Source organism: Castor canadensis, chromosome 8, assembly GCF_047511655.1.
Source record: "Castor canadensis chromosome 8, mCasCan1.hap1v2, whole genome shotgun sequence".
Classification (NCBI taxonomy): domain Eukaryota; kingdom Metazoa; phylum Chordata; class Mammalia; order Rodentia; family Castoridae; genus Castor; species Castor canadensis.
In genome coordinates, this window is record NC_133393.1 from 136509704 (window position 1) to 136534480 (window position 24777).

Below are 24777 nucleotides of genomic sequence, written 5' to 3' on the forward strand. Positions count from 1 at the left end.
TTGAACTTGGGTTTTTTTTTCCCCCTTGATGAGACAACAACAGAACTACTACTCAGACACCAACACCAGGACTGGATGCTAAAGGACTAGCACCAAATCTATTAAGACTGAAACTTTATTGCATTTGAACTTGGGAAATTTTATTTATTTAATTTTATTTTACTATTATTATTTTATCCTCTCTTTGTCTTTCTAATACCTGTTTAGCTCACTGTTGATTAGTACACTATCTCTCCCTGTTTATTTCTTCAGCTCAGTTTTTTGTTTTGTTTTGTTTTGTTCTCTTTTTCTTTACCTTCTTTGCTTTCCCTCTCCTTTCACCCTTCCACTCTAGATATTATCATCGTTACTATTATAATCTAGACAATACTGAATTACACACAGTACAGAGACAGTAACAATAGCAAGGGCAAGGATGGGAAGACAGAAAAAAGAGGGAAACCATTTTTCTCCCAATAATAAATTAGTACAGTAACCTCAGAAAAAAGAACGAAACAGAACTGCAAAACAAAATGGAAGGCCAATCCAGCAGAATAGAACAAACAGAAGACAGAATCTCAGAACTTGAAGATGAAATGGTAATTAAAGGAAAAACTGAAGAACTATTAGTTAAACAAATCAAGACCTGTGAAAAGAAAATGCAAGAACTTACGGACTCCAAAAGACCAAACCTGAGAATCATGGGCACTGAAAAAGGAGAAGAGGTGCAAGCAAAAGGAATGCATAATATATTCAACAATATAATAACAGAAAATGTCCCAAATCTAGAGAAAACTATGCCCATACAGATGCAAGAGGCCTCCAGAACACCAAACAGACCTTACCAAAATAAAACTACCCCATGGCATATTATCATTAAAACAACAAATACAGAGACCTGACAAAGAATATTGAAGGCTATAAGAGAGAAAAAACAAATAACATACAAAGGTAAACCCATCAAAATCACAAAAGCCTTCTCAACAGAAACATTGAAAGCAAGAAGAGCTTGGAGTGAGGTCTTCCGGGCACTGAATGAAAATAACTTCAACCCTAGGATACTCTACCCAGCAAAACTATCATTCAAAATAGATGGAGCAATAAAAGTCTTCCATGATAAGCAGAAACTAAAACAATATATGATCACAAAGCCACCACTACAAAAGATTCTTCAAGGGATTCTGCACACAGAAAGTGAAACCCAACATAACCATGAAAGGGCAGGCAGTACCAAACTACAGGAAAAGAAAAAGCAAGAAAGTAAAGAGTAACATTGATTTAGCTACACACAATCAAACCCTACAACAACTAAGACAACTAAATGATAGGAATCACCACATACCTATCACTACTAACACTTAATGTTAATGGACTTAACTCCCCCATCAAAATGCACCATTTGACAAACTGGATTAAAAAAAGAAGACCCAACAATTTGTTGCTTACAGGAGACCCATCTCATCAATGAAATAAGCATAGGCTTAGGATGAAAGTTTGGAAGAAGATTTACCAAGCTAATAGCCCCTGAACAGACAGGAGTAGCAATACTTATCTTGGATAAAGTAGACTTCAAACCTACATTGATCAAATGGATAAAGAAGGACATTCCATACTAATAAAAGGGGAAATAGACCAAAAGGAAATAACAATTATCAACCTATGTGCACCCAATGTCGACGCACCCAATTTCATCAAACATACCCTGAAGGACCTAAAAGCATATATTAACTCCAACACAGTGGTTGTGGGAGACTTTAACACCCCATTATCATCAATAGATAGGTCATCCAAACAAAAAAATCAATAAAGAAATCCTAGATCTAAAATATTCCATAGATCAAATGGACCTAGTTGATGTCTACAGAACACTTCATCCAACTTCTACACAATATACATTCTTCTCAGCAACCCAGGGAACCTTCTCCAAAATAGATCATATCCTAGGGCACAAAGCAAGCCTCAGCAAATATAAGAAAACAGAAATTATACCATGCATTCTATCTGATCACAATGCATTTAAAATAGAATTCAACAACAAAAATAAAGACAAAAAACATGCAAACAGCTGGAAACTGAACAACTCATTGCTTAATGAACAATGGGTCATTGAAGAAATAAAAGAAGAAATTAACAGGTTCCTGGAAGTCAATGAAAATGAAAACACAACCTACCGGAACCTATGGGCACAGCAAAGGCAGTCCTAAGAGGAAAGTTTATAGCCATGAGTGCATATATTAAAAAGACTGAAAGATCTCAAATCAAGACCTAATAATACATCTCAAACTCCTAGAAAAACAAGAACAAGCGAATCCCAAAACAAATAGAAGGAGAGAAATAATAAAAATAAGAGCTGAAATCAATGAAATAGAAACCAAAGAACTATACAAAGAATTAATGAAACAAAAGTTGGTTCTTTGAAAAAATAAACAAGATTGATAGACCACGGCAAACCTGACTTAAAATGAGGAGAGAAAAAACTCAAATCAGTAAAATCAGGAATGCAAAAGGGGAGATAACAACAAACACCATGGAAGTCCAGGAAATCATCAGAGACTACTACGAGAACTTATCTTCAAATAAATTTGAAAATACTGAAGAAATGGACAGATTTCTAGATACTTATGATCATCCTAAACTGAACCAAGAGGACATTAATGACCTCTATAGATCTATAACACAAAATGAATTTGAAGTAGCAATCAAGAGTCTTCCAAAAAAGAAAAATCCAGGACCTGATGGATTCTCTCCTGAATTCGATCAGACCTTTAAAGAAGAACTGATAACAACCTCCTTAAACTGTTCCATGAAATAGAAAGAGAAGGAAAACTGCCTAACACATTTTATGAAGCCAGTATTACACTTATCCCAAAACCAGGCAAAGACACCTCCAAAAAGGAGAACTATAGGCCAATCTCCTCAATGAACATTGATGCAAAAATCCTCAATAAAATAATGGCAAACTGAGTTCAACAACACATCAGAAAACATCATTCACCATGACCAAGTAGGCTTCATCCCAGGAATGCAGGGGTGGTTCAACATATGAAAATTAATAAACATAATAAACTACATTAACAGAAGCAAAGACAAAAACCATTTGCTCACCTCAATAGATTCACAAAAAGCCTTTGATAAGATCCAACACCAATTTATGATAAAAGCTCTAAGAAAACTAGGAATAGAAGGAAAGTACCTCAACATTATAAAAGCTATCTATGACAAACCTACAGCCAGCATTATACTTGACAGTGAAAAACTGAAACCATTCCCTCTAAAATCAGGACTGAGACAATGATGCCCACTATCTCCACTCCTATTCAACATAGTACTGGAATTCCTAGCCACAGCAATTAGGCAAGAAGAAGGAATAAAAGGAATACAAATAGGTAAAGAAACTGTCAAAATACCCCTATTTGCAGATGATATGATTCCATACCTTAAAGACCCAAAAAACTCTATTCAGAAAATTCTAGACATCATCAATAGCTATAGCAAGGTAGCAGGATATAAAGTCAACAAAGAATAATCATTAGCATTTCTATACACTAATAATGAACAAACTGAGAAAGAATATATGAAAACAATACCATCTACAATAGCCTCAAAAAAATCAAATACCTAGGTATAAACTTAACAAAGGATGTGAATGACCTCTACAAGGAAAACTATATACTTCTGAAAAAGAGACTGAGGAAGACTATAGGAAGTGGAGAGATCTCCCATGCTCATGGATTGGTAGAATCAACATAGTAAAAATGGCTATACTCCCAAAAGCAATCTACATGTTTAATGCAATTCCCATCAAAATCCCAATGACATTCATCAAAGAAATTGAAAAATCTAGCATTAAATTTATTTGGAAACACAAGAGACCACAAATAGCTCAGGCAATACTCAGCAAAAAGAACAATGATGGAGGCATCACAATACCCAACTTCAAACTATATTACAAAGCAATAACAATGAAAATAGCATGGTACTGGCACAAAAACAGACATGAAGACCAGTGGAACAGAATGGACCTGGATATGAAGCCACACAACTATAACCAACTTGTCTTTGACAAAGGCGCTAAAAATTTATGATGGAGAAAAGACAGCTTCTTCAACAAAAAGTGCTGGGAAAACTGGTTAGCAGTCTGCAAAAAACTGAAACTAGATCCATGTTTATCACCCTATATACCAGTATTAATGCAAAATGGATCAAGGACCTGATATCAGACCCCAAACTCTAAAGTTGGTACAGGAAAGAATAGGAAATACTCTGGAATTAATAGGTATAGGCAAGGACTTTCTTGTGGAACCCCAGCAGTTCAGCAACTAAGAGATAGCGTAGACAAATGGGACTTCATAAAACTAAAAAGCTTCTGCTCAACAAAAGAAACAGTGTCTAAACTGAAGAGAACACACACAGAGTGGGAGAAAATATTTGCCAACTACACATCAGACAAAGGACTGATAACCAGAATATATAGTGAACTCAAAAATCTAAACTCTCCCAAAATTGGTGAATCAATAAAGAAATGGGCAAGTGAACTAAACAGAACTTTCTCAAAAGAAGAAATTCAAATGGCCAAAACACACATGAAAAAATGCTCAGCATCTCTAGCAATAAAGGAAATGGAAATCAAAACCACACTAAGATTACACCTTACCCCTGTTAGAATAGCCATCATTAGAAACACCACCAACAACAGGTGTTGGTGAGGATGTGGGGAAAAAGGAGCCCTTTTACACTGCTGGTGGGAATGCAAACTAGTACACCACTCTGGAAAAAAATTTGGAGGCTTCTTAAAAATCTAAACATAGATCTGCCATATGATCCAGCAATACCACTCTTGGGGATATACTCAAAAGATGTGACTCAGGTTACTCCAGAGGCACCTGCACACCCATGTTTATTGCGGCACTATTCACAATAGGCAAGTTATGGAAACAGCCAAGATGCCCCAGTATTGATGAACGGATTAAGAAATGTGGTATTTTTACACAATTGAATATAACTCAGCCATGAAGACGGATGAAATCATATCATTTGCAGGTAAATGGATGGAACTGGAGAACATCATCCTCAGTGAGTTTAGCCAGGCCCAGAAGACCAAAAATCATATGTTTTCCCTCATATGTGGACATTAGATCAAGGGCAAACACAACAAGGGGATTGGACTTTGATCACATGATGAGACGAGAGCACACAAGGGAGGTATGAGGATAGGCAAGAAACCCAAAAAAGAAAAAAAAACCAAGATAGCATTTGATGTCCTCAATGCAAAGGAACTAATGCAGAAACTTTAAAGTGACAGAGGCCAATAGAAGAAGGGAACCAGGAACTAGAGAAAAGGTTAGTTCGAGAAGAATTAATTTAGAAGATAACACACATGCACAGGAAATCAATGCGAGTCAACTCCCTGTATAGCTATCCTTATCTCAACTAGCAAAAACCCTTGGTCCTTCCTATTATTCCTTATACTCTCTCTTCAACAAAATTAGAGATAAGGGCAAAATAGTTTCTGCCTGGTAGCAAGGGGTTGGGGAGGTAAGGGAGAAGACGGGGGGAAGGAGGGAGAAATGACCCAAACATTGTCTGCACATATGAATAAATGAAATTTTAAAAAAAGATGCCAACTGTTTTGGCATGAACTACTTATTTTTCTGAATGAATCTTAGTTTTTTCTAATCATAAAAATAACGTGTTGACTGTAGAAAATTTGGACAATATGAAAAGTATGAAAAAGAAAATAAAATCACATTAAGAATGATGTGATATTATTCTAGTCTCTTTTTCTTATGCACATACACATAATTAATATGTGATAAAATTAACTAAATTTTATCAAATGATAAATATGCATTCTTTCATTCAAAAGCTATTTATTGAAAAGTAACTGCATTATTTTGAAAACCTGTACAATTACACTTTCAATTACAATTACAATTTCAGTTACCTGAAAGCATTATTTTAATGACTACATGTGCTCCTAATTTTGGGGCATATCATTATTATTTAATCATTCATTCACGTTGACTTTTGGGTTGTCTCCAATTCCCCCAGTTATTTTAGATTGATTAGAACCCCTCATCAATGGACACAATGTACATTTGTCCCACAGTTTTCAAAAGCATCCTACTTACTTTGAGAGGAAAAATTCAAGATTTATATTGAGTTAAAAAAAATCTCAAAATTGAATGCCTTCTTGAATTAATAATTAATTGATGAATTGTGACTATAGTTATAAATACGATCTCTAGAGGCCAACATTCTGTATTCAAATTCCAGCATCTGTATTTTCTAGCAAGTTCTAAACCCTTCTATGACTTGATTCCCTCATCTGTAAAGTGGGAATGATAATACTATCTCACAAATTAGTTTAGGATTAAATAAGTTAATATGTATACAGTAAGTGTTCTATAGTATTACTTATTTTTCAATATTAATTGAGTGTCTTCTAGGTGGAAGTGATTTTGTTAGAAGTTGTCACTGCACTGGTGAACAGACAGGCAAAATTTTAAAATACAGAAGCCAAATGACTGAAACAGATATTAAAAGAAATAACCCAAAATAACTATATAATTTCAATCAAGGAAAGAAAAATTAGAAGGCACTATGGGAAGAGAAAATAGAGGCATTTATACAAGTGTGAAAGGTGACCACAGGGGTTCCCTGAGGAAGAATACAAGTTACCCACTGAGGGGAAGGAGTAGGAAAGAGGGCAGCAGGCCTTCTATATATTCCCCATGGGCTCATGGAAACTGGGCTATGAAGGCCCATAGGTAGGAAGATGCTTCTCCCTACAAAAGAACTTAAAAGTAACTAAAAAGGCCAGTAGAGAACTACGAGACATAGAGAAAAGTCCCAAAAGAAATCAGAGCCCTGGGGACTTTATTAAGGATTTGGGTCATTTTTTCTAAAAACAATGGCAAGGCACTAAAGGGTGCATCAGAAGACTCAGGCAATCAGATTTGGGCTTTTTACAATTATTTTGGTTGCAATGTGAATAATAAATTCAAGGAAGACAAATAGGACAATTGGAGGCTATTAACATAATCAAGACGAGTGATTGGTGATAAAGACTAAGAGAGACAAACAGACTTAAGGGACAGTTAGACAAAGGTACAGAATTATCCTCACCCTATTACCTATTCCACTTAAAAATTGGTGATTGAATATGGGGGTTGATGGAGAGGTAGGTGGCAAGAGTGACACACAGGTTTCTGCAGTTGGGTAATGACTAATTGGTTTACTGAAATAAGGAAACTGACATGAAGAACAGCTTTTGGGGAAAAGATATGACAGTTTGGCTTTGGAATTATTAGGCGACACATAGGCAGAAATACTCAGTCGACAGTGGATAGATGGATAGGTGGATGGATGGATGAGCTTTAAGTTAAGGGACATGACTGAAACTAGAGATGAATATTTGGGAGTGTTCGGCATGTTGATTATATTACAATCCATGCATACTTGGATGAGATCTTTGAGGACCAGAGAAAACAACCCTTAGGATTTGTCTGAGAATTGAGGAATTTACAAATTTTAGAGCTATGCAGAAAACTGTCAGCTTTCAAAATAGAGAGTAGTATAATAATAAGAAAATCTGCCTGGGCCAGCAAAGGGCAGAAAGGGGATCAAGATGGAGATATCACCAGACTGTGTTGCTGAGAGGTGAAAAAACAGGAGGACTGAGGAATGTCCTTTTGGATTCTCTGATGTCAAGGTCACTGTTATCTTTAGAAAGTGCATTTCAACAGAGCAGTGGGGAAAGGAAACTGAACTAATGTGGGTTGAGAAATTAAAAAGAAGGAAGAAAAATACACTCAGAGTGGGGAGGGGGGTTTAAAGAGAAAATAGCTGAGTGTCAAGTACAATCAAGGAAGTTCTTATTTGCTGTCTAGTTCTTGCTTTCATTGTTGTTTGTTACTGTTTTTCAAGTGAAAAGACTGGAACAGATTTAGATATTAATGTGCATGATCCAGTAAAAAGGAACAAATAAAAATACAGGAGGGAGGGCTGGGGGTATGGCTCAGTAGTATAGCACTTGACTAGCAAGCATGAAACTTTTAGCTCAATCCCCAGAACTATAAATCTATCTATCTTTCTATCATTTATATCTCTACAAATATATCTATAGTACGAAGATATAGATGGATAGTATAAGCAAATATATATACACATACACAGAGAAGGGAAGAAAAATCAATGAAAGGATCAAACTCCTAAGAAGACATAGAGGATTCCCAAAAAAAGCACAGCGGATGGAGTCAGGAAGAGGAAAACCCCATCAATCTTAACAGGAGGGTAAGCAAGAAGAAGGGTACAGGGGCAGGTATATTTTTGTACACTCAGTAGAGAAAGTTAACAAAGTTCCATCTGCTGGCTTATACTTTATGAGTCAAAATATGAAACCAGCTGCTGAGAAGAAGAGACAAGTCAGGAAAGAAATCTGAGGTTTGAGGGGCAAAAAAGGAAGCAAAGAGCAATGGGAAGCAATATGAAAAGCCTACTTGAAACCGATTAGCATCAATTTATGAATTGATGAGTGTTTACCTCATTACTGTATATACTCTGACATGGTAGGAGAAATTCCATTTTATATATACATATATATATATATATATATATATATATATATATACACATATATATATATGTGTATATATATATATATATATACGTATATGTATATATATATATACATATACATATATATGTATATGTATATATATATATATAAAACATCATAAAAATCTGTATTCTTATATCATCTTCCTAAGAGTTCATTTTCTTTTTTACAAATTTTAGCCTACAATTCATGTTAATTTAATATATATAATGTAGTAAAATTAATTTGGGGGAGGAAGTATAATTTTATTCAATTTTAATTTTTTAAATTCATTTATTCACATGTGCACACATTGTTTGGGTCATTTCTCCCCCCTTTTCTCCACCCCCACCCTCTCCCCCCTAGCTCCCCTTGCTTCCAGGCAGAACCTGTTCTGCCCTTATCTCTAATTTTGTTGAAGAGAAGACATAAGCTATAATAAGGAAGACAAAGCATTTTTGCTAGCTGAGTTAAGGATAGCTATACACAGAGATTCCTAGCATTGTTTTCATGTACAAATGTGTTACAACCCAAGTTGATTCATCTCTAATTGATCTTTTACAATGGTTCCTGATCCCCTTCTAGTGTTGACCTCTGCCGATTAAGGTTTCTGTATTAGTTCCTCTGGAGTGGGGACATCAAACGCTTTCATGTTTTGGGTTTTCCACCTATCCCCATACCTCCTGTATGTGCTCTCCCCTTGTCATGTGACCCAAGTCCAAAAACATTGCTGTATCTGCCTTAGATCTAAAGTCCGCATATGAGGGAGAACATGATTTTTGGTCTTCTGAGCCTGGCTAACCTCACTCAGAATGATGTTCTCTAGTTTCATCCATTTACTTGTGAATGATAAGATTTCATTCTTCTTCATGGCTGACTAAAATTCCATTGTGTATAAGTACCACATTTTCTTGATCCATTCATCAGTAGTGGGGGATCTTGGTTATTTCCATAACTTGGCTATTGTGAATAGTGCTGCAATAAACATGGGTGTGCAGGTGCCTTTGGAGTAACCTGTGTTGCACTCCTTTGGGTATATCCCCAGGAGTGGGATTGCTGGATCATATGGCAGATTTATGTTTAGATTTCTAAGAAGCCTCCAAATTTTTTTCCAGAGTGGTTGCACTAGCTTGCATTCCCACCAGCAGTGCAGTCTATGAGGGTTACTTTTTCCCTACATCTTTGCCAACACCTGTTGTTGGTGGTATTTTTGATGATGGCTATTCTAACAGGGGTGAGGTAGAATCTTAGTGTGATTTTGATTTGCGTTTCCTTTATGGCCAGAGATGGTGAGCATTTTTTCATGTGCTTTTTTGGCCATTTGAATTTCCTATTTTAAGAAGGTTCTGTTTAGTTCAGTTGCTCATTTCTTTATTGGTTCATTGATTTTGGGAGAGTTTAAGTTTCTTAAGTTCTCTGTATATTCTGGTTATCAGTTCTTTGTCTGATGTATAGCTGGCAAATATTTTCTCTCAGTCTGTGGGTGGTCTTTTCAGTGTAGAAACCATTTCTTTTGTTGTGCGGAAGCTTTTTAATTTTATGAAATCCCATTTGTCTGTTCTTTCTCTTAGTTGCTGGGTTGCTGGGGTTCTATTGAGGAAGTCCTTGCCTATATCTATTAGTTCCAGAGTGTTTCCTGCTCCTTCCTGTATTAACTTCAGAGTTTCGGGTCTGACATTAAGGTCTTTGATCCATTTTGAGTTGATACTAGCACAGGGTTGCTTTCCAAATGTAGCAAACTTCCATCAATTTGAACAAATTTAGACTGTCACAATGTCCATATGGATAAAGGAAGTAGTAACCGCACCAGGATTTCACCTGCAAGTTCGGCTGCTCTAGTTTTCTCCCTCTCTGCCCTCCGTAAACCAGCACTGGGCTACCAGTTTAGATATCTGCTTTAATAAATGGCTAAGAAAGCACTGAGCACAGAGCAAATGCCAAATAAATAATTGCTGTTTGATAAAAATGGTTCTTATCAGAAAGACCAATATTTGTATGTAAAAGAAGGCTTCCAAAGGCCTTAAAAATAGTTTGCTCTTTTAAATGAGTTAAACATACCCACAGAAATCATGTTGACACTGCTCACGTGCTTAGCAGAGATAAACATTTGTCCTAGTCCAGTAGGAATTTAAAATTTTGGCATTAGAATTAAAGAAGCTTCACTATCTCAAAAAAATATTTAGTTATAAGTAAGTTACAGAATCCCCTTCACAGTCTTACCTATTTCAGATATTGGGAAAGATGTAGTAGGGTATGAGGGGTTATTCACCAGGTGACACTTCCACTTTCAGGTTCACCATGGTCTAGGAAGCACATTAGCAAATTGAACAGAGGTAACCCAAGACCCATGATATCCTGACAGGTAGCTATTGAATGCGTCCTTTTTTTTTTTCTTTTTTTATCAGAGATCATCTATTCTCTTTCAACAGGATTGGAAACAGTCTTTGCTAGTGTTGTTATAAACTGCTCATTAATCAAAATGATTAATTATTATTGAGCATCCATATTGTGCTTAGTTACCATAAAATGAAAAAATTCCCCTATGAAGGTTAAATTCAATGAAAGGCAGATAATAAAACATTATCTTTGATGGCATCTGACTATTTCATAAAGGCTTTTACTGCCATTACAGCCATTTTCTCTTAAAGATCATTCACTCATTCATTCTTTAATTAGTCATTCATTTATGTAACTGAGTCACTAGAATCATTACATAAAGCCCTGTGCTTGAAGGGAACAAATAATTTAATAGTGGCTGCATAAACATGAGGCTCAGCAAATCTACCAAGCAAGTACTGGGCTACAATTGATCTTTATTTAAAGAGTCCTATACTAGAGCATATCACTCTTTACTCCATATGAAATCTGTAGTTATGGAGGTACTGGTAAAGTACTCATGGAAAAGAGTATCCTCTCAACTACATTACGTGTATGTAAGAAAATGAATGTAACAAAAAACAACTGAAGAAAATCATACACATGCAAATCAACTCTTATCCCACTTCAACAACAACTCAGGCATTATAGGAGTTTGTATTTTTCAAAAGTGGCTGCAAGAATATCTTCATATATTGTGACTTCAGTTAATATTCTTCCATCAAGGGGACAGGAAGTGAATTCCTCCCCACACCCCCATTTAAATGTAAGCAGACTCTTGACTGAAAGGAAAGTGATGTCGTCTTCCAAGGCTATGTCATAAAATGTAGTGTAGCTGCTGTCTCATCCTCTGAGGATGTTTGCTCTTGGAATTCTGGAATATATCGTCAGGTAGTCCAAGTAGGCTATGCCAGACAGATAAGTAAAGATCTTGAGCACAGATCCTTCAACCACCAGGCAAGATGCCCTAGCTGATGTTACTTGGAACAAAGACAAGCTATCACTACTGAGGCTTCCCAAAATTTCAGAATTATAAGCAAAAGAAATGACTAAGCTTTTTTAACTCACTAAGTTTTGGAGTTATTTGCTATGTAGCAATCAATAGCCAGAATAGATTTAGATAGTTGGAAATGGGGTGCTGCATAACAAACCCTAAAACATGTGGCGGTAACACTGTGACTGGGCAGTGGCAGAAGCAGGAAGAGTCTCAAGACAGTGACTGTGAGAGTGGGAGAAAATATTTGCCAACTATACATCAGACAAAGGACTGATAACCAGAATATATAGGGAACTTAAAAAACTAAATTCTCCCAAAACTAATGAACCAATAAAAAAATGGGCAAGTGAACTAAACAGAACTTTCTCAAAAGAAGAAATTCAAATGGCCAAAAAACACATGAAAAATGCTCACCATCTCTAGCAATAAAGGAAATGCAAATTAAAACCATGCTAAGATTCCACCTCACCCCTGTTAGAATAGCCATCATCAGCAACACCACCAACAACAGGTGTTGGCGAGGGTGCGGGGAAAAAGGAACCCTCTTACACTGTTGGTGGGAATGTAGACTAGTACAACCACTCTGAAAAAAAATTTGGAGGCTACTTAAAAAACTAGACATTGATCTACCATTTGATCCAGCAATACCACTCTTGGGGATATACCCAAAAGACTGTGACACAGGTTACTCCAGAGGCACCTGAACACCCATGTTTATTGCAGCACTATTTACAATAGCCAAGTTATGGAAACAGCCAAGATGCCCCACCACTGACGAATGGATTAAGAAAATGTGGTATCTATACACAATGGAATTTTATGCAGCCATGAAGAAGAACGAAATGTTATCATTCACTGGTAAATGGATGGAATTGGAGAACATCATTCTGAGTGAGGTTAGCCTGGCCCAAAAGACCAAAAATCGTATGTTTTCCCTCATATGTGGACATTAGATCAAGGGCAAACACAACAAGGGGATTGGACTATGAGCACATGATAAAAGCGAGAGCACCCAAGGAAGGGGTGAGGATAGGTAAGACACCTAAAAAACTAGCTAGCATTTGTTGCCCTTAACGCAGAGAAACTAAAGCAGATACCTTAAAAGCAACTGAGGCCAATAGGAAAAGGGGAACAGGTACTAGAGAAAAGGTTAGATCAAAAAGAATTAACCTAGAAGGTAACACCCACACACAGGAAATCAATGTGAGTCAACTCCCTGTATAGCTATCCTTATCTCAACCAGCAAAAACCCTTGTTCCTTTCTATTATGGCTTATACTCTCCTACAACAAAATTAGAAATAAGGGCAAAATAGTTTCTGCTGGGTATTGAGGCGGGGGAGAGGGAGGGAGCAGAGTGGGTGGTAAGGGAGGGGGTGGGGGCAGGGGGGAGAAATGAACCAAGCCTTGTATGCACATATGAATAATAAAAGAAAAAGAAAAAAAAAAAGACAGTGACTGTGAAATCCAAAAAGGCCAAGGAAAGAATTTGCGAATGCCTAAAGAGTTGCGGTAAAGTTGTTAGTGAAAGCTTAGAGGAGAGAAAATGTAATTGAAAGCTGGAAACAAAGGCTCTTTGAAATCTTTTCCTTCGATATGATCATTTACCTGTGCCAAAATCTGAGACTCATTCACTGTCTGTACATGCCAAAAGAATACATGGTGAGATGGCAGTCTTCTTTAAGCCAGGAAGAAAGACCACACCAGACACATGGGCATGCTGGCACCCTGCAGACTTACACTTATTATAATCTATTGAATTTAACTATCTGCTTGTCTGCCTCCTTATAAGCTCAAGAGCAGGGCTATGCCTTTTGGGGATACTAGACAAATACATTACTTGTTTCCCCTTTTTTCCTCCTTCTAAAACTTTGATTAGATGTGTGAGAATGTCTTAATATGTATTCTCCAAGTCTTTCAGCTTCTTTGTCATATTTTCTACATTTTTGTCTCTCTGTGCAGCATTCTGAAAAATATCTTCTGGCCTAATTTTCCAAATCACTAAGTGTTTCTTCAGCTGAATCTGAGACTCACTCATGCTCTCTGTACATGCACAAAGAATAGGTTATCATCCACCCACTGAGTTTTAAATATAAAGTTTGTATGTCATGTAATGTATATTATTGTCTTTCCATTTCTAGAAGTTTACCTTTTCCTCTCAAATATGCACATAAATTTTTTAGCTTCTATTTCCCCAAATACTTTCAAACTTATCTTTTCTTATAATGTCGTGGGAAATTTAAAGTTTGCATCAGATAATTAAAATATGTAAAGTCTTTTCAGGTGAAGATCTAGGCCTCCTTGTTTGTATTGGTTCCTGTTTGGGATTCCTTTCCCTGTAAACTGAATTATTATAAACTGTTAACTTAATAGGAAAACTCTATAGGAATTACTTGGTACCTAGTATATTCCTCTCTAATGGGGTTACATTTGCTTCATTTGGTACCTAAGGGTATTGTCTTAAACTAAATTCATAGGTTGACATTTTGGGGGCCATCTAGGTGACATGAAATTTGGGGTGCAAAGCCAAATATATATACCTTCCCCCTTGTTCTGCTTATAACAAATCATCTTTCTTCAAAGTCCTTGGATTACTTTTGACTACTCCAAGGGCATAGCCCTGGAAATCCCAGCTCTATAGAGGAAGCATTTCCTATTAGAGCCCCCATGTAGACCAGGCACAGAGATTTCTTTTCTGTATCTAAACTCTCTGAGACTTTGAGCACCAAAGCTCAACAGCTGGCTCGGCAAATTCCTCAGAACAAAATGAACTTTACTGCTTGCACTAGCTTCCCACACTCACCAATGTTTTGGCTTGATTATTTCTTACTAATGTGCTGATAAAAAGTAGTTCCAAATTTAGATGTGATTCAATTTATATAATTTTCCTGTCACCCTTTTGATGCTTGTAAGAAGTTTTTCTTCTCTATATTTTTATTCAGCATTACTTGTTTCCAGCAGGAGAGTGGATGTGGACCTCATCAGCCTTGAAACCTGGACCCAAGTCTTCTTCACCCTTGTCCTCAGCATTCAGAATGGTACTGGCTTATGGAGGAACTCTATTAGCTTAGGACTGCTTGCTGAATAAACAGCAGCCACTCTTCTACTCTTCTATCCCTTCCTTTGTCATTCCTGATGACCTTCTGCCCCCATGCCCTTGCTAAAACTCCTTTACATTTTTTAAAACACATATATATTCCCTCAACTTTCCTACTTTAACTGAGATTTTCCCCTGAGTCCCTACATCCCTCACTACCTCTCCTATGGAAAAGTTCTTGTTTTTGGCCACTTCCATAGTTTGGGAGCAGCACTGTTGACATTCACTAAGATGGCATCTGCATCACTCAGTATTAGTCTTCCTTTACCCTAATCTGCTGCTCATCTAATGTTTGGGCTATCCACTTGCAACATTTTTTCCTGCTTTTATTACTGTCATATGTGGACTTCCAGCCCTACCTCCACACGTCTTGAGAGTTTCAGTACTTTGTCCACAATTTGTACTCCTCCTCATACCTTCATATAATGTAGCATGATCGCATAGTACTACAGAGCACAAGTTGGACAATTCAAGTTCAAGTCCCAGGTCCATCTTTTATTAATATGTAACCTTGGGAGGCTACTGAATGTTTCAGTGCCTCAGTTTCCTGATCTATAAAATGGGAATAATATTAGTATCTCACAGTATCAAAAATTGGATAAAATAATGCATATAAACACTTAGAACAATATCTGCCACATAGTAAATACTCAATAAATTTTAACTATTTTCATTACTATGTCTTTAACTCATCCAAAAAAGTCTTCAACACTCAAGCTTAAGTATTGCCTTCAGATCTACTTATTCTACTCTATAAAATTCCCTAGTCTATTACTACAATGGCTTTTCTGAGTTTTACCTCAACCCTCCTCAAGATCTAGCTCTTCCTTTCAACCAGTGTCATTTTATGTTATCCAGAAATTGGGCTCACTTGAAAATAAACATTTTAGAATTTCTCTATATTAGCCAAGTTGCTCTGTCCATCTCTGAGGAAGTATTACCTGTGTTTTCTTACAGTAGCTCAGTCTTAAGCTCTACCCATTCTGTTTTCTCTTTTCATTCTTTATTTTCAATATCTTCCGTCACTCCCAAATTCCTCCAAACTCCAAACTTGAACAAGTCTCACTTATCCTGAAATAAACTAGCATTTTCCTCTGCTTTCCTCCTATGCTATACCCTAGCTCTTCTATTCTTGAAAGAGGAACATGTATTCTCCACTCCCATTTCCTTGTTCCCATTTCCCAGGGTCTCATTATTTGCTCCAGAAGTATAATTTTATAACTTCACTTCCAAGATTTACTATTCAAAATTAAGCAAAAACTGGATTTCCAACCAAAAAATTAAAAAAACACCTCTCCTGAGAACTTTTCCTACAACTTCTTATAGTATCAAATCTACTTGCCATCTACTTGAAAGCTTCCTCCATCTCTCTCTTTCACATAATCACACTATACTTCTTAAAGTTCCTGGTGAAGGGCCAGAAAACAAATATGGTGGCAGTCAACAACCCATGTTCAATCACAGGTCCCACCACTTATTGATCTTAAATCAGACACAGCTTCAATTTCCTTAGCAGTAAAATGGGGATATTTATCCTGTCTTGTTCATTAGTTTGTAATTTGAATAAATAAAACAATGGGTTTGAAAAGGCCAAAAAACATAAAATATACTAAGTAGCTAAGTGCAATTTTGATAAACTAGAAACAGGCACGATGCCAAAAGGTATGCAGAAAGACTCTTACTACCAAATCCGCTAAGGTTCTAAGAACTCAAAACTTTTTTTCTGGCCTAGAAGGTTTTTAATGATTAAAGGTTTCAAAGTGCCTTCATCAAGGGAGAGCCATCTTCATAAAGGGTGACACCAGTTTAGAGATTCCACATCAAAACCCCTGACTTAACTGTACTCACCTAAAAATGCAGAAATGATTAGCAGGACTACTCTGGGGCACTTTCATGTTGACAAGATAGAGGGAAATAAAAATATTGATGATGCATATTCACTTATAAAAGCATGCAAATTGAATTAGTCCAATTGTGAATAGGAAATATTACCAGCTCTTGGGGAAGGGGCCCTTGCAATTTCTAAAGAGCAAGGTTTCTTTGTAACAGCTGTGTCCATGAGATCACATAGAAAGTTCTCATTTTCTGAAGGAAATGTGTCCAAAGAACCAGATGGTTCAATTTCCATAGTGTAATTCCTCTTCTTTGGATAGGACTCCTGAAAAAGAGAAAAATAAAGACAGTTTTGTAATAAACACACAGCCTTATTTGATTTTCAAAAAAAAAAAAAACTAGAAAAAGATAATCAAGTTTGCTAATTCTTCCAGAAGTGATTGAGAGCAGATGATTCATTTGCTTGAATAAGTTACACACTGCGCTATCCCAACATCACCAGTGATATTTTTAGAGAAGTCTTATACTTCAGTTTCCCTGACCTTATTACTAAACCAGTAAAGGCCTTGATCTCTTTTTGTAATGCATGTCTACCTTCTAGTTGTGGGATAAACTCTTTTAATCAACAGTCATCTCCAAGATCCTGCTCCTTTGCCTGCCCCCTAGAAATAGCCATATGACTCAACTTTGGCCAGTTAGATATAAGCCAGAGTTTGCTAAGGAGGCTTCTGAAAAAATATTTTTCCCCAGAGAAGAAAGAAGCTCATAAGGAGGCATTTTCAGAGCTGAGGCTATCCCCAGCCTCCTCTCTCTGGATGCAGTTTTAATATCTGGAGCTGGGGCAAGCATTTTGTGATCTTAAGGCAATAAGCTTAAGATGAAAAAGGTAACAAGCCAAAAAAAGGCAATATTAGGGTAAAAAGAGCCTGGTAATGTGATGATATCATTGAGCTGCTTGAATAGATTCAGGACCAGTTTCTCCAGGCTTCTTAAGTATATGCTAACATTCTTACAGTCTAAGCCATTGTTATTCGGGTTTTCTCTCATCTATGGTTAAAAGTATTATTGCCAGGTGCCAGTGATTCAACGCCTGTAATCCTAGCTCCTTGGGAGGCTGAGATTGGGAGGATGGTGGTTCGAAGCCAGGCTGGGCAAATAGTTCACAAGACCCCATCTCCAAAATAACCAGAGTAAAAAAGATTGGAGGTGTGGCTCAAGAGGTAGAGTGCCTGCTTTGTAGGTGTGAAGCCCTGAGTTCAAACCCTAGTTCCACTCCAAAAAAAATGCATTATTATCGAATGCACTAGCATTTTTCTTTATGAATGCCACTACTTAACATACTAAGATCACACCCTTTCAGGTTAGGACACATTTTAGGTTCAATTCTATATAACTGGTTCTTCAGTATATTGTAAAAATTAGAACTCATTTTATAAGCTCTTTAGTTTTTATGCATGAGGTATTAAATGATCACCAAAATATTTACTGAACATTTTTCACATGTATATGTACATGTATGTATACTATAGTACACACATGCATGTATGAGTGTGTTAACTACTAGAGATTTTAAAAAGCTATTAAGACATAATCCTTGCTCTCAGGGATACAGTTTACTAAAGAAGAAAGACAAATTACCTGTATGATGAATTTCAAAATGAATCATGTTTTATTTTTTGAAATCTGTTATTTTATAAAGCATACTCCACTGTCAAGAAATAAATACGGAGAAAATAAACTCAAACTTTAAAAAACTCTTCCGAGATATGTTCAAGGGTTGATAAAGATTTAGTATGAGCTCCTACCTTTTCTATAATGATATTTACAGTACAGTGGAATTCAAGGTCAGGGTAATTGCTTCAAACCAAACCAGACCCTCACACATCAAAGAGTCAATTATGTTCACTCTAGTCTATTGAAAGCAGGAAATTGGGAGTAATTTATTTTTAACAACAAAGGGTGACAAAGTAGAAAGCATCCAGGAGAAAGCAATCAGGATGGTACATGATTTAAAAACCATGTCAGAGAAGAAATGATGAAAGGAATTGCAGTGTTTTATCCAGAGAAACCTTATAGCCACATAATAGTTTTCTCAACATATTTGAAAGGCTCCCCCTCAAGAGCTATCTGACAAAGGGGAGGGAAGTGCAGAAGTTGTTGATTTATTACAAAGTTCTTAAAGGCAGAACAAAGACTAATGTCTGTAAGTCAAGGAGGGAAAACTTGGATCAATACCAACAACAGTTTTTTAGCCATTAATAATATTATTTATCTTTAGCTAAGAAATAGCACTAGAAAATAACAGAATGAACTTCTCAATATTATCCATGCATAGAATTACAGATGAAGCACACTGTACTCAAGCCATGCCCCCATCCTGTGCAGTGCTTATATGAGGTGACTGTAAGCTCCATGAAGGCCAAAATTCATCTTGTACACCATTCTAACACCAGAGTCTAATACAAACAAATATTTATTGGGCACTTGCCCAATATAAGCACTTGCCCAATAAATATTTGTTGATCAACTGAAGAGTTTCAAGTATCCTGCAAGCAAATCCAACTACTAATTATGGAAGTAATTTTATATGTAAATGATTTTGCCTTTTAGTTTTGGTTGTCATTGTTTACTTCTTAGCCTGACTATAATCCCAGTCATTCAGGAGACTGAGGCAGTGGGATTATGAGTTCAAGGATAGCCTAGGCAACACAGCGAGACTCTGTCTCAAAAAAAAAAAGAATAAAGAAATCTAAAAGAAAACAGAAAGCTAAAATTACAGCAATAAGATTGTGAAGAGTCTATGTAAAAAAAAAAATAGACTCCAGCTAAAACCCTAGTTTATCTTAAATTGATCAAAAAAACTCATGGATTTGGTGACATTGAAATTTTACTTTTATAGAGAATTATAAGGGTTTCTTAAAATTCTGAAGAACAATCATTTTACTTTCATTTCTTTGTAATTGTATTTTACTTTAGGCATTTAAAAGCATTACTCTGTGAGGAGCTCTGATTTAGTCATCCCCTGGTAGATACAAGAACTTTTTTGAAGTTTAGTGGCTTAAAACAATAATAAGCACTTAATAGTTTCTTTGATCAAGAACATAAATGTGTTTCTCACTTAATAATATTAAAATACTATATAAAACCTAAAATGAACACAATATTGTAAGTAGGTGATTATGTATTTTTTAACCCTGATCACATTTTGGGGGGAAAATGCAATGCCCTCCTCAAGATTTCTACAGAATCTATAGGGCAAATGACCTCAGTTCTCTTAATTCCCTCTTTCTACTAATTTCTGTATAGAACTTTTACTTTCACTCAGTTTTCTCATCTGTGCCTACTCTTTTTTTTTATTTCTTTTATTCATATGTGCATACAATGTTTGGGTCATTTCTCCCCCCTTCTCCCCAACCCCTCCTTTTCTCCCTGCCCCCTCTCTCTCTCCCCCTACCCCCTCACTATCAGGCAGAAACTATTTTGCCCTTATCTCTAATTTTGTTGAAGAGAGAGTATAAGCAATAATAGGAAGGACCAAGGGTTTTTGCTAGTTGAGATAAGGATAGCTATACAAGGAGTTTACTCACATTGGTTTTCTGTACATATGTGTTCTGTGTCTACTCCTAAGTCTGCCCCATAACTGTTGAAATAGGTAAAATAACCTGGTCACTTGTACCAAGAGAATTTGTATAGGAAAATTCATAGCAACACTGTTCTTAATAAAAAAACACTTGAAAAATGTTTAAAAGCCCATTATCAAGAGAATTAGGGCATACCTAGGTAAAAGATTTCTGTATCATATTAAAAATAAATGAGGGGCTGGAGGTGTGACTCAAATAGTAAAGCACCTGCCCAGAGGTGCAAAGCCCCAACTTCAAACCCCAGTAAAATAAAGAAAAAATAAATCAGTCATAAGCATAATATGGATTAAAAAATCACAAGAGAACAAGAGCATGTTAATATATAAATATATTTTCTACATATAGTATAGATAATGTATAGTATATATAAAGTTTAAGAGCATACATTACTAAAATTATGCTCTATTTTACTTACATATATAAGCTACTTACATATATAGTTAAGTTTTAACAATAATCCAGGGAATTTCAAACACAAAGTTCAGAGCACCATTTACTGCTAGTAAGGAAGGGAAAAGGATGGAGAGGGGAACGTGGGTCTTTAAAAAAATTATTTATGTTTCTTTTGAGGGGTATTTGCCAGGTGTTTTGTTGAATGGCCCTCTTTGTAATGATATATACTATTTAGTTTCAAAAGCATGGTTTCACTAGGTTTTTTTTTTACATTTTCTTCCCTGGGGACTCTCATGTTGTTTAAGGAAGTCTCATACTACAAAATTTATTTTCCAATGAGAAGTTATGCCACTTCCTTGGGAAACAAGATGGAATATTTCAACCTATTTAAAATACTTTTTCTAACTTTGCACATATGTTCGTACACGTTTATGGAGGCAAATACTCTGTAAGGAAAATTCATAGCCACTAGTTATTGTTAATCTCAAAATGCTGGATTTTCATGTGTTATTTTTTTCATTATATTGTCTAATTTTCTCTAAGAAATATATACTTCCTTTTTAAGGAAGAAAGTAAATTACCAATCCAATGTGGTTAAATTTCAAAGGAAATATTTTGAAATGCCTTCACTAACTGGAATGTGCTTTAAAAATATCTGTGACAATAGCCAAGTTATGGAAACAGCCAAGATGCCCCACTACTGATGAATGGATTAAGAAAATGTGGTATTCATACACAACGGAATTTTATGCAGCCATGAAGAACAATGAAATGTTATCATTCGCAAGCAAATGGATGGAACTGGAGAACATAATTCTGAGTGAGGTTAGCCTGGCCCAAAAGACCAAAAATCGTATGTTCTCCCTCATATGCGGACATTAGATCAAGGGCAAACACAACAAGGGGACTGGACTTTGAGCACATGATAAAGGGAGGTATGAGGATAGGTAAGACACCAAAAAAAATAGATAGCATTTGTTGCCCTCAATGCAGAGAAACTAATGCAGATACTTTAAAGCGACAGAGGCCAATAGGAGAAGGGAACCAGGAACTAGAGAAAAGGTTAGTTCAAGAAGAATTAACTTAGAAGGTAACATACATGCACAGGAAATCAATGTGAGTCAACTCCCTGTATAGCTATCCTTATCTCAACTAGCAAAAACCCTTGGTCCTTAATATTATTGCTTATACTCTCTCTTCAACAAAATTAGAGATAAGGGCAAAATAGTTTCTGCCTGGTAGCAAGGGGGTGGGGAGGTAAGGGAGAAGATGGGGGGAAGGGGGGAGAAATGACCCAAACATTGTATGCATATATGAATAAAAGAAAAAAAAGCTATAAAAAAATAAAAGTATCTGTGATGTCTTTTGGTGATAAAGTCACAGGTCAAATATTACTATGGATTTAAAAATTTTTTCCTATATTCATAATTAAAAATATATTGTTTCACTTAAAGATTAATGAAAATAAAGATGTAATTTTTAAAAAATACATCTTGAATTCTACCACTGACCTCTTGGTGGCCCATGAATGCCAGGTTAAAAATCCTCAGTAGGCAAATATGCAAAAATACCAGAACTAATATTGCAAAAGAAGAAAGCAATTCAGGTTCTTTCCTTTTCAGTTTATTCTTTTTAAATTGGCAATTAAAAATTGTATATATTTATGGTGTACACATGATGTTTTCATATATGAATACATTGAAGAATGGCTAAATTCACCTATTTAACATATATATTATCTAACATATTTATAATTTTGTGGTGAGAAAAAATAAATTCTACTCTCTTAGCATTTTCAAATATGCAATATATCATTATTAATTGTAGTTACCATGTTGTACAACAGATTTCTTGAACTTACTTCTACCTAACTGAAGGATTGTGTCCTCTAACCACAATGGTTCATTTGTGTTGTTGTTAGTGATAGGATTTCCCACTTTTTAAACACTGAATTCCATTATATGTGTGTGTACACATACACAGATATACACACATTTTCTTTATCCATTCATTTGTTGATGTACCCTTGAATTGATTACAAATCTTGGCTACAGTGAGGAGTGCTATAATGATCATGTGGGATAGTATATTTGTTCAACATACTTATTTTATATCCTTTGGATATGTACTCAGGAATGGGAATGCTAGATCATATAGGAGTTCTATCTTGAAGTTTTTGAGGAACCTTCATATTGTTTTCCATAATGGGGATACCAACTGATATTTCCACAGGGTATAAGGGTTCTCTTTCCACATCCTGCCAACACTAGTTACCTTCATGTTTTTCATAGTAACCATTCTAAAAACTGGGAGATGATATCTCACTATGATTTTAATTTGCATTTCCCTGATGATTAGTGAGACTTTTTTCATATACCTGTTGATCATCTTATATCTTCTTTTAAGAAATATTTATTCAGGCCTTTTGCCAATTTTAATAGAGTTATTTGTTTTTTAACTATAGAATTGTTTGAGTTTATTATATATGTTAGATATTAATCCTTTATCTGATGTATGATTTACAAATACTTTCTCCCATTTTGTAGGTTCTTTACTATGTTAATTGTTTTCTTTGTTGTGCAGAGGTTTTTTTAGTTCACTTTGATTTCTCTTGTCTACTTTTGCTTTTGCTGTCTACACTTTGGGAATTTATGTCCAAAAACATCTTTGCCCAGACCAATGTCAAGGAGTTTTTTCCTGTTTTCTTCCAAAAGGTTTACAGTTTCAGATTTTATCTGTTGGTCTGTGGTCCATTTTGAGTTAATTTTTGTATATAGTGTGCAATGAGGGTCTAATTTCATACTTAATTTTGTTCAGTTTTCCCAGCATCATTTATTTAAAGAGTTTGCCCTTTCCCCATTGTATATTCTTCGCAACTTTGTCTCTGTACATTTTTATAGATATTATATATAAATATGAAAAGGGATTAAATATAATACTTTCTAGTCTTATGTTTACTGCAAATAATGTATCACATACTCTTTTCAATGACAAATACAAATGGTCCCTGACTTACAAAGTTTTGACTTAAGATCTTTCAACTTTATGGTGTATAAAAGCAACATGCATTCAGTAGGAACTGTATTTTGAATTTTGAGTTTGATCTTTTCCAAGACTAATAATATGTAGGATAATATGTTATAATAGTCAGCTGCAAGTACACCACAGCTCCCATTCAGCTATGGGATCACAGCAACCAGCAACAAATACACTAGTGTGCTGCATTGCTAAATTATGATGATTGGTAGGTTAGGTGCATTAAAGGTATTTTAAACTTACAATATTTTAAATTTACAATGATCTTATTAGGGCATAACTGCATCCTAAGTTGAGAAGCACCTGTATATATGTCTAGATGAAAATTTTAAGGTTAGTTCTCAATATACACGTGGTCACAATTTAGTCAGGTCTATCATACTTAAATGTTACTGTTTTGCTCTTAAAGGAACATTCTTATGTACACATCTTTGCTTACTTGTTCAACTCTTTCTTTTGAAATGGAATTCCTGAAAAAATATATACTATGTGCTTACATGTAATTGAATCTTTTTCTGAATTTCCTGATTTTTTCCATATTCTGGTACCAGAGTCATACAGTTTTGATTATAGGAACCTTAAAATTGATAGGATAAGTCTCTCTTAATGCTCATCATTGTCAAAGCATTCATGATTATCTTCATGTTTATTCTTTTTAAACTTTAAGCATTTTTCAAATTCTCAAATCATTTCCTATATCTTTGTTCTCTGTGAATAAATAGTACTTCCATGTGTACAGTCACTCAGATAACCTGGTGGCTATCTTTCATTCCTCATTCTTCCTTAATGTCATTCCCAGTCAATCCCAAATCCTATACTTTACCATTG

At 35.6% G+C, this 24777-nt stretch overlaps 1 protein-coding gene across 14 annotated transcripts in view; it reads right to left on the reverse strand.

The window, feature by feature from the left end:
- The window catches only part of Anks1b (ankyrin repeat and sterile alpha motif domain containing 1B), a 1133346-nt gene that overhangs the window by 669465 nt on the left and 439104 nt on the right, over positions 1 to 24777 (reverse strand). For all 14 annotated transcript variants that reach the window (XM_074084193.1, XM_074084191.1, XM_074084192.1 and 11 more), the window contains one exon: positions 17039 to 17204. In XM_074084193.1, coding sequence (XP_073940294.1) covers positions 17039 to 17204 — 166 coding nt within the window. The remainder of the gene's footprint in view (positions 1 to 17038; positions 17205 to 24777) is intronic.